Source organism: Suricata suricatta, chromosome 4 (assembly GCF_006229205.1).
Source record: "Suricata suricatta isolate VVHF042 chromosome 4, meerkat_22Aug2017_6uvM2_HiC, whole genome shotgun sequence".
NCBI classification, from domain to species: Eukaryota; Metazoa; Chordata; class Mammalia; order Carnivora; family Herpestidae; genus Suricata; species Suricata suricatta.
The window spans coordinates 112,913,713-112,929,584 of record NC_043703.1 but is presented as its reverse complement, the minus strand read 5'-3'; the positions used below and the strand labels follow the sequence as shown (position 1 = coordinate 112,929,584).

General features: G+C 44.1%; 1 protein-coding gene across 1 annotated transcript in view; it reads right to left on the bottom strand.

The window, feature by feature from the left end:
- ANTXR1 (ANTXR cell adhesion molecule 1) overlaps positions 1 to 15,872 on the bottom strand; it is a 214,576-nt gene that overhangs the window by 73,542 nt on the left and 125,162 nt on the right. The window contains exon 13 of the mRNA XM_029937510.1: positions 12,942 to 13,037. Coding sequence (XP_029793370.1) covers positions 12,942 to 13,037 — 96 coding nt within the window. The remainder of the gene's footprint in view (positions 1 to 12,941; positions 13,038 to 15,872) is intronic.

Below are 15,872 nucleotides of genomic sequence, written 5' to 3'. Positions count from 1 at the left end.
GTGATTCCTCCTGGTTGTGAGTGGGCCCATCAGGTCTTTCCCCATTAGGAGGGACACATAGAAGATGGTAAGGTTGGAGAGCTCCTTAATAAAATGTTTCAAAGGAGAAGACTCAATAAACCTATCTGTGGGATAACATGGTAGAAGGGAATGGCGGCACCAGGGGGAAATCTGGGGACACTTTTCATGCTTCTCCTCCAGAGGCTGGCAGCACTTGTCCGCCTGCTACCATCTTTAGCTTGGATATTTTGAATGGGTAGAAGGTGACCATTTGCTTCCTTGGGAGAACTGCTCTAGAGATCCTTTTGTGTTGATGTAAATTCTGCCTTGAGGTAAAGGGGATAAGAAAAATGAGATGGAACATGGACTTCTGAATTCTATTAGTGTTTCTTTGCTATCTGAGAATTTCCTGAAACTGTCTCTACTGTGAATTGGGAGAAATGCCCCCTCTTCCCTCTTATCAATTGTAGGCATGTTTATTTAGGTAGATATAAGATACAGTTGGATTTGACAAAGGCTGTTTTACGGATAAAGGAAAGAAAAAACTGAAATCTTGTGGCAACTTCTCATTGAGTCAAAGCAAATTAAAGTTTTGTGTACACCCCTGAGTCTGGTTATTGGAAATGGTAATGATGAAGGTGTGGAGGTAGAGCTGGCATGGTAAGGACAGTGTAGAAAGATCACATATATCTAGGTCCTATTTGATACCTGGGAACCCTACTCCGGTCTTATGAGTCAAGTTCAACTGTTTAGGTCTCTGTAATGCTCTCTTTTAAAATTAATTTTATAAAACGTTAAGGTGAAATAACACACCTGTTGAGTGTATTTTTTCTTATTTTTTTTTCTCCAGAAGTATTCAAATTTTGCTCCTAATTTGTATGTTTTGATCATTGCCACTTTGTTTGCCCTTGCTAATTTTAATGTAATCTACCCAGTTTGTCACACAGGCACCTCTTCCTTCTTCCAGATGAGAGCCACACTGGCTCACCAGATTCTCCATTTAAAGCTGTGAGTCAGGACAACATGCTCATGAGGATGCCAGGCCTGTCTAGTCCCATGTGGTCCGGGCTATGTCCCCACCACCACTTTGCATTTCTCCTCCTTATTTTTCCTGTCTCTTCTCTCTGTGGCAGCAGTTGGCTATAGGCTAAGCTGTACGAGCTCATTTTAGACAGATGTTCCCTTTCTCCATAAATTGTACTTAGGGGCTCAGTATCCTTACACAAGCTGGACGAGAAGCATCTCCCTCAACCTCCTCTACACTGATGGTGTGGTTCTCTTGTTGCAAAGGAGACACTTCATTGACACACCACCAGTTGGGTTGCCCAGACCAAGTTCAAGAGAACTGCTTAAAACATACTACTCTGTTAACAAAATTAGGAACATGTCCTCTCATTTGAATAAGCTCCATTTTAAACTTTACTGAGTATCAGAGTTACCTGGAGGGCTTCTTAAAACACAGATTTCTGGGCTGCACTCTGTATTTCTCATCAGTTGGTCTTGAGCAGTGTCTTTGCATTTCTAATGAATTCTCGAATGATCCTCATGCTCCCGGTCCATGGACCACACTTTGCGAATTATGAATTAGCTTATTTCTAACAATGCCAGCCTCAGTTAGGTATGCAGGGGTATGCTGTTGCTTCAGGTCAGACATTCCTGTTGAGAGTTGCTTATGGCTGATTAGAAACATTAGCTTCAGAAATATTTTGGTCTACAAATTACGGTGTCCCTGTCCTACTGTCAGGAACTATGGGATCTTCAGAGCCCATTTGTCAGCACATTGGGGAAGACATGGAACTTTCTGGAAGAATCATGCAGCTCTGCCTGCAGGCATTCTCTTGCTTCCTCTAGTGTTATTTGTGCTCATCTGCCTGCAGAGTTGCCGGGACCTGGATTCTTGGACGCAGCCCTGGAGCATACCAGCCACATAGTTCCCTAGGAGTTAGGGACACAGATCATAGCTTTCATGGTCTGCACTGCCAGCAGCTAACTCACTGAATTGTTCACATTTGCATCTTTGCATCTTTCTTCTGCACTGGACTCTCAGCCCATACAAGACATGGGTGTTCTTGGCCATATTTTATCTCCTGGAACGTAGTCCAGTACTTGTTGCTCAGTCACTAGTTCTGGGAAGAATGGGTTTGCATTCCTCTGAAGAAAGGGTAAAGAAAGCATTCCTCATTATCCTAAATTTCCTTGCCTCTCAGATAAGCACTTCAGTGATTCAAGATTCAGAACTGGGCTCTCAACTGTCCATATAAATGCTTCTTTAGCAGTTAATATGCTAACAGTGCCAACTGTTGAGCACCAGTTGTGACACTTGGATGCATCATGAAGATCTCATTAGGGACATAGCTTGGATTTATATTCATTACAGCACTTTATTGGATACATCTATACCCCATTCTATTCCCTAGCTCCAGCCTGTAAGTAAATTCACTTGCCTGTAGTCCAAGAACCCACTTTCCAAGCATAGTGTCCCAAACTAAATTTCTATTAAGGTTTCCCGAAAATTTGAAGGTGACACATGCAGTCTCTTTTGTTACAATACAGGTATGTAATATGTGAATCTGTTCATAGGTGGTAGGTAAACTTGGCATAAAGTCAGTAAACTATGAGATCAGTGTACCTCAAAATTTGATTTTTAATGAGGTAAAAGAGGTTTCATATATATATATATTTTTTTAAATATTTATTTTTGAGATATAAAGCATGAGCAGGGGTGGGACAGAGAGAGAGGGAGACACAGAATCCAAAGAAGGCTCCAGGCTCTGAGCTGTCAGCACAGAGCCTGACACGGACTTGAACCCACGAACCATGAGATCATAGCCTGAGCCGGAGTCAGATGCCCAACTGACTAAGCCACGCAGGCGCCCCTATATGAGTTTTTTTGTGTGATAAAAATCACATAACATAACATTAAACATATTAAAGTGTGAGGAAATCATATCTGGTGCCCCTGAGTAGCATCAGGTGGATGTGAAGATGCTGTCCAGCTGCCAGCAGTGGCCTGCGAGGGACACACAAACCCTGACACACTGCATCTGCTTTCTCCGTTCCCTTTACCCTTGTTCAATGCAAATTATATTTGCTCCTGAGCTTATGTACTTTTCCTCATGAAAGTGTTTAATATAGCGTCCTCAACACCAGTGTGTGTCCTGGTCATAAGAATCCAGGGAGTGAATGAAGGGGGAGAGCCTTAAGCATGTGGAGGAGAAGCTTGTGAGGAGGTGAGAGAAGATGGGACATCCTGTGACCAAGATGGCGCATCCTGTGACCAACTTGAGTAAAGGTGCCCACACTGATTTTCGTCAGAGGCCACACTCAAGAACCAAAAGAAAGGAGAATGGAACTCAATGGGAGCCATATTTTGCTTTAAAGAGGATTAGAGGCACGTGCCATGGATTGAAGAAAAGGTTATCAGGCCATGAGCAGAAGAATAGCACTTTTGTGGCATTAGGCCTGACTTGAAACCACAGAAATTGTCTTTTTTGTTATGAAAAGAAGAACCTGGCAAAACAACAAAAGCTGGACTCCTATTTTAAGCTGGTGCAGAAGGAATAACAAGACAGTGAGTCACAGCCGTCCACCTCTGGTGTCGTGACACTTTGTCCTAAGCATGTCCTTCCTTCCGTCCTGCCTCCGTAACTCAAAGCCACAGTGCTACATCATACTCACATGCACTGGGTAACTTCATGAGTTTATTTTTACAAATCAAGGCAAAGTGGTATATTTACTGTAGCATAATTTGAATTAAGACTCTGAGATGCTTAAAGTGGTGGAATCTTATTGGGTTTATTATTCATTTCTTAAAGTGCATTGTTTTATTAGACTACATAGTTTTGAATGCTCTCCTCTGAACTCATTTCCCCCAGTAGTCCTGTTATTTTCATGCAGCCCAAATTCCATAATGCAATGATAATTTTAGGAAGACATGTTATAGGAGAGATGATGGTATTTAGAGAACTTTCCATGTACCTGGAATTTAACCATTGTTAACTTTGGAGAGAACAAAGGAACCGCTAACTGGGCCTGACTTCCTTATCCAATTTCTGCTCTTTGTGCTTTCCATGTGTATTATAAAACCTCAAGGAATCTGAGTAAGAATATTCCTTGCTTGGGTATTTGGTAATTTGCGATTGTGAGCTCATGGGTAGTTTGCATTTACCTATGGGAATCCTATAAGGATTGCGTTGAGAGATCAACCTGCCACAGAGGATTCAAATTTCCTTCTGCAGATTCCTAAGCATTTCCAAACTGACAACTTTTCTCAGCTTGCAATTTATAGAACTGCAGATAATACACATTTGAAATCTAAAACTGAGAGATTATGGTTTTGAGTTCTTAGGGACATACATATACATACATATGCACACACACCAGACCCATGGCCAAGTTTCCAGCTTTAGGCAGAAGACTCCATTCCGACTCCCAAACTTTTATGTAAGGCTATTCAACCAAATGTCTAGGTTATTGAGATCAGAAAATCTTCCCCCTCTAGGATTGTCACTACTTTAGGGCCAGCAAACCATCTGATTTCCAGATCCTTCTTTATTTTGACCCTAGAAATGTTCTCTGTTTTCTGATGAGCCTGGGTATGTATTTGAAACAATTTTTATTATATATTTTTAAGGCATCTTTTCCCTTTGTTTTGCTATGTAGTCCTCACTATATTACCATTAAGAGTAATTTATCTTTTACAAATGATTGCTTTTTGCATGCTCAGAGGGGTTAGCTCAAGTAAGTATTATGTAGATGGCTAAAGTTTTTTGGGTCCTTAGATTTAAAACACTGCTTATCTTGAGACTTCTGGCTTGATCTCTTAGCACTAACTCTTCTGCTGTCTCTTTGCCTCATAGGTCCTGGGTGAGGAGAAGCTATCAGAACAGGGTTGTGTATATAAGAAATGCCAATGAGCTCTGAAAGCCATCTAAATAATTTCACATATAGAAGGGGATGGTGCTCTCATGCTTTAAATTCCAGACTTCCATTCTGATACCCATATTTTATAATAACTATTCTTCTAATTAAAATTTTTAAAAAACAATGGAAAATGGGCAACTTGATGTGGAAAATATCAAGGAAGTAGTATTTGCCAGCTATTGGCAGAGAAGTCAATCTTTCTACTATATGAACAACATACATGTAATAGAAACTTCACGGCTGATTGGAGTGGGTTAGTGCTGTCCAAGTACTGCCTGGACCCAGTAATTTTACCCTGTTGTTTAGCAAAGGCTAGTGCCAAGGGTGTTGATCTAGAATGTAGTACAAGGAATTTTCAAAGAAATGAGGTCAACTTTTTTCTTTTTTTGCATTTGGAACTCAGACTTCAACAAATGTTTTTGGCCTCCCAACTCATTTCTCTCTCTCTTTTAAACAATTTTTTTCTTAATGTTTATCTATTTTTGAGGGGAGAGAGACAGAGGGAGAGAGAGAGAGAACAAGCAGGGGAGGGGCAGAGAGAGAGAGAGAGACAGAATCTGAAGTTGATTCTGGGCTCTGAGCTGTCAGCACAGAGCCCAATGAGGAGCTTGAACTCACAAGCCATGAGATCATGACCTGAGCTGGAGTCAGATGCTTAACAGACAGAGCCACCCAGGTGCCCCCAACTCATCTCTTTTAAGATTCATCTCCCTAATTTGCCTTAAAGAGCAATGTCCTGACAAAATGAGAGTAGTGAGTGGCAGGCATTTTAACATTAGTTGATAAGGCCTATGTGGCTTACATGGTAACTTAAAAGAATAACTGTATATTCATTCTCCATTAGATGATATGTCATCATCACCACAAAACTCTATTAAGTGAAACAGTTAAGAGAAATCCATGAGTTCAGATTCTCTGAGGCTTGGAGAAGGAGTGTCTGATCTGCTTGGGTTATGTGCAAGGTGATTCCAGCCATGAGTGGTGCCTATAGGATCTGAGCAGGCCAGGAAAGAGGTGACCCCTCAGAACTCGGGAATCTGCTCTTTACACTGCTTGAACATTCTCTAGGACTATGTTTCCCAAACAGTATTTGGTAGAATACTAGTGCCCTTCCAGGTGCTGGTACATTAATAGGTATTTGGAAGGGTGGGAGTGGATAGGGATAGGCTAAGAAAGAGTTCCAGGGTCAAAATAAGTTTGGAGATTCACAACGCAAATTATCTTAGGAAACACTCTGAGAAGTCCTTTGAGAAGTGAAGACAGTTATTCAATATAGTTTACTAGTGTCTTCCAAACTTAGTGTCTAAATACTCCTGTTCTGAAGCATACCTCTTCACATCTTGTAGGTACTATAGTTCCACGGACATAGTTTGACATGCAGTCCCTGATTACTTGCATCATATGAGCCTCTGATGTGTCCCCAGGTTTGAGAACCACAGGCCAGGAAATCTCGAAGGGAGGAGTAGATTTACTTATAGGAGGTAAGAATATAAAGAAGCAACTTTAGAGACAATATGGTTCCAGTTTTAAATTTTACAAGCAGGGAAGTTAAGGTGGAAGGATTTGTCCAGTCCTGTAAGTGGAGAGGAAGAGATCTGTTGGAACTCAGTTGTCTTTAATGACAGCTCACCTCTTTTTACTTCACCCAGCCAGCATGAGGATGGCGGTGGCTGGGTTATAAGGCAAGTCACGAGGCCAGCCTGGCAGGGATGAGGGAAGCCACGAAGCAAGGCAGAGATGAAAACAGACTGGGTGTGTGCGGTGTGTGGTGCAGAGCTGCAGGGGTGAGGGCAGGTCATGGCAGAGCTCTGCATGCTCTTGTAAACTGCAGAGTGAGGAGTGTCCGGATGGCAGTGGGTGGATGCTGGAAAGGGACCTAGAGAGCAGGGTGAGTCTAGGCCCAAGATGCATCACTAAGGAGCTGTTGGCACCAGTCAGGTTTCTATTCAACAAACTATCAGGAAATCCCTTTGCTGATGTTAAGCTTGGCTGTTTGGCCCTATAAATTAAATGCTATGCTTTAAGGTGTGGAAAGCATTATTTGAAGACTTTATTTTTATTTCAATAAGGCATATCAAGTTCTTGATTAATTCTTGTCCTTTGCAAGTTGTCATTGCAGATGTCGAAGGGACTTTGTTAAACTGTCCTTGAAATTTAATAAAGTGAATGAAACATGATCTTTTTTATAGTGCTTTAAAAATGTTCATAAAGGGGCACCTGGGTGGCTCAGTCAGTTAAGCATTTGACTTCGGCTCAGGTTATGATCTCACGGTTCGTGAGTTCGAGCCCTGTGTTGGGCTCTGTGCTGACAGCTCAGAGCCTGGAGCCTGCTTTGAATTCTGTGACTGCCTCTCTCTCTGTCCCTCCCCAGCTTGCACATTCTCTTTCTCTCTCAAAATTTAACAAAAATTAAAAAAAAATTTTTAAACATTAAAAAAATTTAAAAAATGTTTAATAAGATACTTACCATTAAAAACAAAACAAAACAGAATTTTGCTTATATAGGGGAAAATTCTGGATGCATGCACACTATCATTCCCCAACAAACTGAATAAAAATATTTGCCTTTATATGAACAGAAATATAATGACTTGATTTTACCTAAATAGCATTGTTTAATTAGTTGGATTTCGGAAGATCAAAAGAACTGCAACTTTATAAGAGGGTCTCTTTTTTGTCTTTCTAATTGTGATAAAAAACCACATAACCTAAAACTTATCATCTTAACCATTTTTAAGTGTACAGTTCACTGTTAAGTAAATTCACATTATTGTGCAACCAATCTCCAGAATTTTTTAAAGATTTTATTTTATTATTTTTTAAAGTTTGTTTATTTTGAGAGACAGAGTGTGTAAATGGGGAAGGGGCAGAGAGAGGGGGAGAGAATCCTAAGCAGGCTCTGCACTATCAGTACAGAACCCAAAGTGGGGCTTGATCTCATGAACCATGAGATCATGACCTGAGCCAAAATCAAAACTCAGACACTCAACCAACTAGCAGCCACTGAAGCACCCCTAAAATTTTATTTAAAAATTTTTTCATTTATTTATTTTGAGAGAGAGAGAGAGCAAATGAGAGTGAGCATGAGTCGGGGAGGTGCAAAGAGAGAGGGAGAGAGAGAATCCCAAGCAGGCTCCATGCTGTCAGCACAGAGCCTGATGGGGGGCCTGATCCCTCAAACTGTGAGATTATGACCTGAGCTAAAGCAAAAGTCAGATGCTCAACTGACTGAGCTACCTAGGTGCCTCTTTAAGATTTTTTTAAATTTTTAAAAAATGCTTTATTTATTTTTGAGACAGAGAGAGAGACAGAGTGGGGGAAGGACATAGAGAGAGGGAGACACAGATTCTGAAGCAGGCTTCAGGCTCTGAGCTGTCAGCACAGAGCCTGATGCAGGTCTTGAACCCACAAATGCAAGATCATGACCTGAGCCGAAGTCAGAGGCTTAACCGACTGAGCCACCCAGGCACCCCAGATTTTTTTTAAGTGATCTCTACACCCAACGTGGGGCTCAGACTAACAGTCCTGAGATCAAGAGTCACATTCTCTACCGAACAAACCAGCCAGCTGCCTCACCAGAATTTTTCATCTGGCAAAATGCAGCAATACCTTTTTACTTGGGATTCCTGATATACCATTAACCTCCCAGTAGATAGTGGGCATATTTCTATGATCTTATTTAAGAAACTGACATAGATGTCTTTTGTTACGTAATTTGACACATATAAAACAGTACATTGCAACATCCATGTAATTTTTGAAATGCAGGACTGCCTGCATTTTCTAGAATAGTTTGGTCCTCTCATAACACTGATTCATTGTTGGTCTTTTTTCTCTACACATATTTCAGCTCCTTTTTTTCCATGATCCTCTTATCATTGCGATTTCTTAATCTTTTTTTAAAGTTCAACTTAGAGATTTCAATAACATTGGGCCAAACGTATGAGTTGATGGAGTAGCCATCACATGATCTAAAGGGTTCTGCAAGGCCCCTTGTGGGGCTGAGGCAGGGCTTTCTTTCTTTCTGGTAAAATATTGACCCTTCAATCCCCTTTTTGAAAATGCCAATCAGTCCAGGGTACATATAGTCCAACGCCTCTTTCCCTTTCCGTGTGGGTGTTTTTGTGCCAGTGAATAAATGTAGAAATCTTAGAAGATTTACCTGAGGATCCTGAGGGCCAATTTGGGAAACACTAAAAAGTTTTGATTCAGGATCTATCTGGCCAGTTACCTCTCTCTCTCCATCAGTCATGACAGATAGACTACACTGTGCTATGTGGGCCGGAAGTCACCCCGGGGTTCCATCCAGTTGGAAGACAAGAGCCCAGAGGGAACAGGATCCTTTAGGAAAGACAAAATGTAATTGGCAGTGCTGGTCACCCTTCAGATTTCTTCTGCCAGAAAAGGCCAGCAAGAAGCAAGGATGCTGAGGCAGAGGGCAGGCCTGATATCTGGTCTTGTCATACTGGTCATTACAGCTTAAAATGTTCTTTATTAGTAAATAGCACCCTGAATGCCTGCCCTTCTACCCCCAGCCACCCTCCAGGATTTTGCGGACTGCCCCCTACCCCTGTCCCACATCCAGCCACTAAAGGGTTAATATTTGGCTTAGTTGGAGTGGAGAACCTTGCAGGCTATTAAACAGTTTGCAGATCACTCCCAGTGAAAATTCTGCAGTAGAGACAAACCTCATGTACCCTCCATTTCGCAAGACCCATCTGCTCCCTGGCTGTTTCCCATCATCACAATGCCGCTTCAGTACCTGGTCAGGGGGCATTTCCTGCACTTGGGACAAGGCAGGGAGACTGACAGAGGACGCTTTCAGGACCATCATGTACAAGGAGGCCCTCTGCTAGTCCCGGAACTGTGGCTAGGGGCACTGTCCCTCAAGGGAGAGAAGCTTCCTGCATCTTCTGAACCAGGGTCCTGGGATGGGGTGGAAGGTGATGTTTGCCCTCCTTCGTGTGTACTCCGTTTAGACAACACATGACCTTATCCTGTCGCCTCGGATCTTATCGCTCTTCAAGAAAGCCAGTGGTCATGTAGTTTTTGGGGGCACACCAAGCATCAGAGACCTGGCCAGCTTTCAGAAATAGGAGTGAGGGCAGTTTTAATACACATCATAAACAGGAAAATTAATCTCCAAGATCTTCCCTTGTAAAGAAATCCTTTGGGACTTACAAAATCAGATCACATTAAGACATTTTGGCTGCTCTCCAAAGCAACATGGGCTTAACCAGATAAATTCATTGAAAAATATTTTGAATATTGCAAAACAATCTGGCCTTGGGTGACACTGCTTCCAGTAATGAAAGACATTAATTCAGAGGCATTTCCCTGGAAATTAAAACCACAATGAGGTATCACCTCACATCAATTAGAATGCTCAGATATCATCAAAAAGACAAAAGATAACAAACACTGGTGTGGATGTGGAGAAAAGGGAACCCTTGTGCACTGCTGGTGAGAATGGAAATCGGAGTATGGAGGTTCCCTAGAACTGTCATATGATCCAGCAATCCCACTATATCTCCGAAAGAAATAAAACCATTATCCTGAAGAAGTATCTGCACCTCCACGTTCATTGCAGCCATATTTACATTAGCCAAGGCATGGAGACAACCCAGGTATCCAGCGATGGATGAATGGGTAAAGAAAGGTAGTATGCATATAGAATGGAATGCTATTCAGCCATAGAAAGGAAGGGATTCCTGCCATTTGCAATAACTTGAGGGCATTGTGCTGAGTGAAGTAAGTCAAATGGAGAAAGACAAATACAGTGTGATGTCACTTGTATGTGGAATCTAAAACAAACCTCACACAGATCGGATTTGTGATTGCCAGAGGTGGGGTTGGAGGGGTGGGTGGCAGGGGAACTGGTGAAGGGGGTCCAAAGGTACAAACCTCCTGGCATAATAAGATCTGGGGGTGTAATGTGCAGTATGGTGTATCTGACAGCTGCTGAGAACTGCTAAGGGAGTAAGTCTTAAAGTTCTCATCACAAGGATAGAAATTCGTGACTCTGTGAGGTGATGAATGTTAATCAGACTTATTATAGTAAACATTTTGCAATCTCAAATCATTATGTTGTATACCTTAAATGTATGCAATGTTATATGTCAGAAAGAGACATTTGGCACCAATATAAATGGAATGCCATGCAGTACAGTATATATTCCTATCATAGTCAATATTCTTAAATATTGATAATAATACACAGCATTTACTATGTGCAAAGGTACTGTTCTAATCTATCTAATCGAATCATATATGTATGTCATATATATATTAGTTCTTTATCTTCACTATCTCCTTATGAGGTCATTGTTCTTATCCTTCATTATACAATGAGGAAACAGGTTCAGAGAGGTTAGGTAACTTGCCCAGGATCACACATCTAACAGGTGATGGACCATTGCTAGCTGTTCCATTGTTCCTAGCTGTCCCCACCCAGGACTAACTGGTATTAATAACGAAAGGGACTGGGTGACAGGGTGACGCCAAAGTAGAAGGTCTGGTGTCCCCTGCTGGCCACCACCACTCCCTCTGGCCCTGGCCACCTGCTTCTTTAAGAACCCCACCAAGGGAGGTTTTCCCCCCTTAGAATTTCAGACTTGAAAATTGTTTTTGAATCACCATAGACTCATGGTGGTTTTTTTTTCTCCCCCCTCAAAATAAAACAGTTGTGCAGCCTTTAGTACTGAAAACACTTTTTCACTTTTGGGGCTGCTGTTGGAAGAATGTGTGCACAGTCCTGGTGAGTCAGTCCAGTCTGGCTTGCACCGGCTGACTGGAGACTTGCGTCTGTCCTGGGTCCCTCCTGCAGACACATGTTCTGATCTACGGAAAGTCATCTCTTTCCCTCAACAGCCAGGACCTCTGCTGGTGCAAGTGCCTCTTTCTTTCCAGAAGTCCCTGCCACATGGATCCACAGCCTAGTCAAGTCTCTCATCTCCTTCCTTCACCACCTCTTTCAAATGTCATTTGAAGCTCTCTCCCCGCCTTCTCCAGCCCAGCGCTCTGTGAGTTTTGGGCCCTTTCGGAGCTCCGTTCCACACACAGATGTGAGTTCCCTTGTGCTGTGTACAGAATGCCCAGAGAGAAAATGAGGACAAGTTCTTGCCTGGAGAGGGCACTGTCTCCCCTGCGGGACCCTCCGGGGAAGAACTGAGACAGGGAATGGCAGGTGCTTGGCAGCCTATCAGCGCTCACTTCCACTCACCTGGGCTTATAGCACATGCTCTGAGTCTGCATAAAGGCCGGGCGTGGGCTGGGCATGGGCCCATGGAAGCAAACGGTGTTTTCCTTCATTTGGTTATTACTTTGTTAGGGCCAAACATTGATAAACAGGCACATTTCCTCCTTTAGACGGGGCAGGTGATGGTGGGTTATTTGGGGAGACATTGGCCAAAGCCATGTGGAGAAGACAGATTTTTACTGATCTTGTAGCTAAAGTGGTCAGATCAGTACTGGACACAGGGTAGTTCTGTCCTATAAATGTTAGCTAAGAGTAATGAAATAAAGGTGCATGCCACTCATTCTTACAAAAAATAAAGAGGTCAAAGGCACTCTTTCTCAGATGGGCAGACCAGTTGTGAAGGCCAGGGTGGTCTTGAAAGAGTATGGGCTGGTGCAACTCAACATGCATGTGCATGTGTATGTGTGTGTGTGTGTGTGTGTGTGTGTGTGTGTGATGCATGTCAAATAACCCTCGTCATTTACAGTATTCTGTGGGTCCTTCCTGAGCACTACAACCAGAGCGGCCACCTGGGCAGCCCTACCTGAAGGCTGTGCCCACTGGCAATCTCACTCCCTACCCATATTGGTTTTCAATGACTTGTGGTCCCATCGAGCAACGTTAGTTTATGCCAACTTCGTACAAATTATATAAACAATGCAAAATGTGTTCTTAATCTTTACATAGATTTTTATCACTGTCTCCCACTGACGGTCCTGTTAGCCCTGTGTCACCTTCTGCTTGAGGCCTGAGGTGAGGAAGAGGAGCTTGGGGCACTTACCACAGTGCAGCAGAGGGGCCAGAACCACCAGAGGAGAGCCAGGGCCAGGAGCAGGAACAGGATCAGCAGGGCAATTGCCAGGATGGAGCCATCGGACTGCGGGGCCGAGAGAGAGGATGGTCAGCATCGGGTTGGCCATGTGTGCCACCGGCGGCACCTGGGGCCTCTCCCCCGCCCTCCCATCACCAATGTGCAGACTTAAGGCCCAGAGAAGAGCACAGTTTGAAAACAAAAATGGTTGAAGCTGCCAAGCATTCTGGACAACACACTCCACACAGCCAATTCTTATGAGAAATGGATTTGTCTTTTCAGAAGGTCCTGCTCCTCTCTTTGAACAACATTATCTATAATATAAAGTTTACTTATTTTGAGAGACAGAGAGAGAGAGATGGGGCGAGGCAGAGAGAGGGAGAGAGAGGATCCCAAGCAGGCTATGCAGTGTCAGCACAGAGCCCGAAACGGAGCTTGACCCCACGAATGGTGAGATCATGACCTGAGCCAAAATCAAGAGTTGGAGGCTCCGAGGCTCAACCGACTGAGCCTCCCAGGCGGCCCCTCTTTGAACGGCATTCTGAAAGACCGAGCCTACACGAATCCTGGGCAGGCAGTTGCCCAAGCAACTAGGCGTTGAGGTGGCCAGTGACCGCCCTTGCCTCTGGTCCTCACTCTCTGCCTGGTGCCATCCTCCTACTCCCTGGGTCTGCTGTTCCTGCTTCCACATGCCCGACACCGTGGGCAGCTCTGCTCAGGATTCAGCCTGCTCCTCCCCTCCCCTCCCCGAACCCATTCACAGAGATGCCCGGAACGATCCACGAAGCAAAGTCTAGAGCCAGCTGATAGTACAAGAAAAAGGGCAGATGGATTCCAGGCACGGGGGCAGCTGATGCAGAACCCAGGAGGCTAGGGGAGTGGTGGCTGAGTCAGCCCTGCTGTCAGATCAAGTGGCTGTCAAGTTCAGGCCAGGGAGCACGGAAGGCACCAAAGGCAAATTTTACCCACTTCAAAACGTGCCTAGGCTGGTCCTGCAAACAGACATGGTTGCCGTGGCCCAGACGGCTGGTGACTTTTAGCAGCGGTCCCACTCAGTGTCAGTACTCTAGGGCTGTGGGTTCGAGGAAGCAGATTTAAGCCCCCGCCAGCCGCCCTCACTCCCAGCTGCTGGGAGTGGAAATGGGCACAACTTTCGAGGGTGGGGGTGGGGCTGGGCAGGTTGAGGAGCAAATTGTAATAGGTATTAATTGTCGTGGGACCCTTTCTGAGCAAAGCTGGAAATCCCACTTATAGCTCCCCCAAATAATCCGGTATGTTTGCACCGATGGTGGCAATTGATAATAATCATCACCATGGAAAACAACCTAAATGTTGTTTTCAATTAGGGAATAGCTAACAATACATTACAGAACTCCCATGCAACTAATTACTGTATAGACATCGTTTTCTGTTTTCAAATAATAGGTAAATGTGAAAACATTCCTGATATACGTGGATTTAGGTGTAAATTAGTGAGAGAGAAAGACTAAGGGAAATTATTAATAGTGGTTTTGCAGGCAGTGGGTTTATAATAATTTTTAAAAATCTTTTTCTTTGTTTAATGTTTGCTTATTTTTGATAGAAAGCGAGAGCAAGAGTGAGGGGAGAGGGCAGAGAGAGAGAGAGGGAGACACAGAATCCAATGCAGGCTCTGGGCTCTGAGCTGTCAGCACAGAGCCCAACGTGGAGCTTGAACTTCCAAACCGCGAGATCATGATGTGAGCCGAAGTCGGATGTTTAACTGACATAACCACCCAGGGGCCCCAATTGTTTTCTTTTTTAAAAAACAAATAGTAGTAAGAAGATAAACTACTGAAGTTGTTCTTTAAAAATCTGTACCTGGGGCTCCCCACTTAGGTGTCGGAGCTCACTGGCCCAGAGGTTCTTACCCAGGGCTGGTGGACCTATGGGGCACACAGAGGAGCCCTAGGGATGGAAGATAGTGACCCTCTTGAAATTACACTCATGATCTTCAGGGCCTGTGTCTTCAGGGGAGACCTCTCACAGCATGACTAGATTCTCAAAGTTGCCCCCCAACCCCCAGCCCATTTACAAAAGGTGAGGTTGGGTGGCCTGTTCAGGGCAGTGCAGCAGGTTAATGGCAGAATTGGGACTTGACTGCCTCCCAGTCTGAGTGCTTGGCGGGGGCTACTGGAAGCCACTTAAAGGTAGCTCTTACTCCCTGGAATGTCTTTGACCAAAAAGCCAGGGAACTAAACACCCTGGCCCCGCCCAGCCAAGGCTTGGGAATGCCAGATTGCCCCTGAGGGAGGTGCAGCCTCACAGGTGCAGGGCTGGGCAGTGGGTGGGGAGAGAGCACAGGGGCAGGAGGAGGGACATGGGCTTGGTAGAGAGGATGCCGTTGGACCCACAAGACGTATGCATGAACTCTGGCAGAGAGGGATGCTCTCGGTGAGGACACAAAGAAATCATGTGTGTTTCCCACACTTACTGTTAGTCAAGGACAACGCTCTTAACCTCTCAGTCTCCACACCCATATATGGAAATACTAACCCTCAGCTGCCCCACCGCACTGACGGGAAGACAGATGAGCTACCTCAGGGGCCCGAGACACGGCCAGGCAGCTGGCGTGAAAGCTATCAAGTCAAACGCTGTGCTGTACCTCACCCCCCTCCATCTCCTCATGATAGCACACACGGTGGGCGTTTCAGATCATAAATCTGCTTGCACTCAGAATAATAAATAGTTTTGGTTACTGAGAGGCTCATAAAACAGCAGTCTTTTGGTATTGAGTTATAATTTAGTAAAGGCTACAGGCTACATTTATCCACATTATACTCAATCTCTCCCCCTTCCTGATATTGTTTTCACTTTACACGGAGGAACTGAAAGCAGAAAAGCTCAGATACTGTGGGGGAAATGTTTATACTTCCTTCTGGA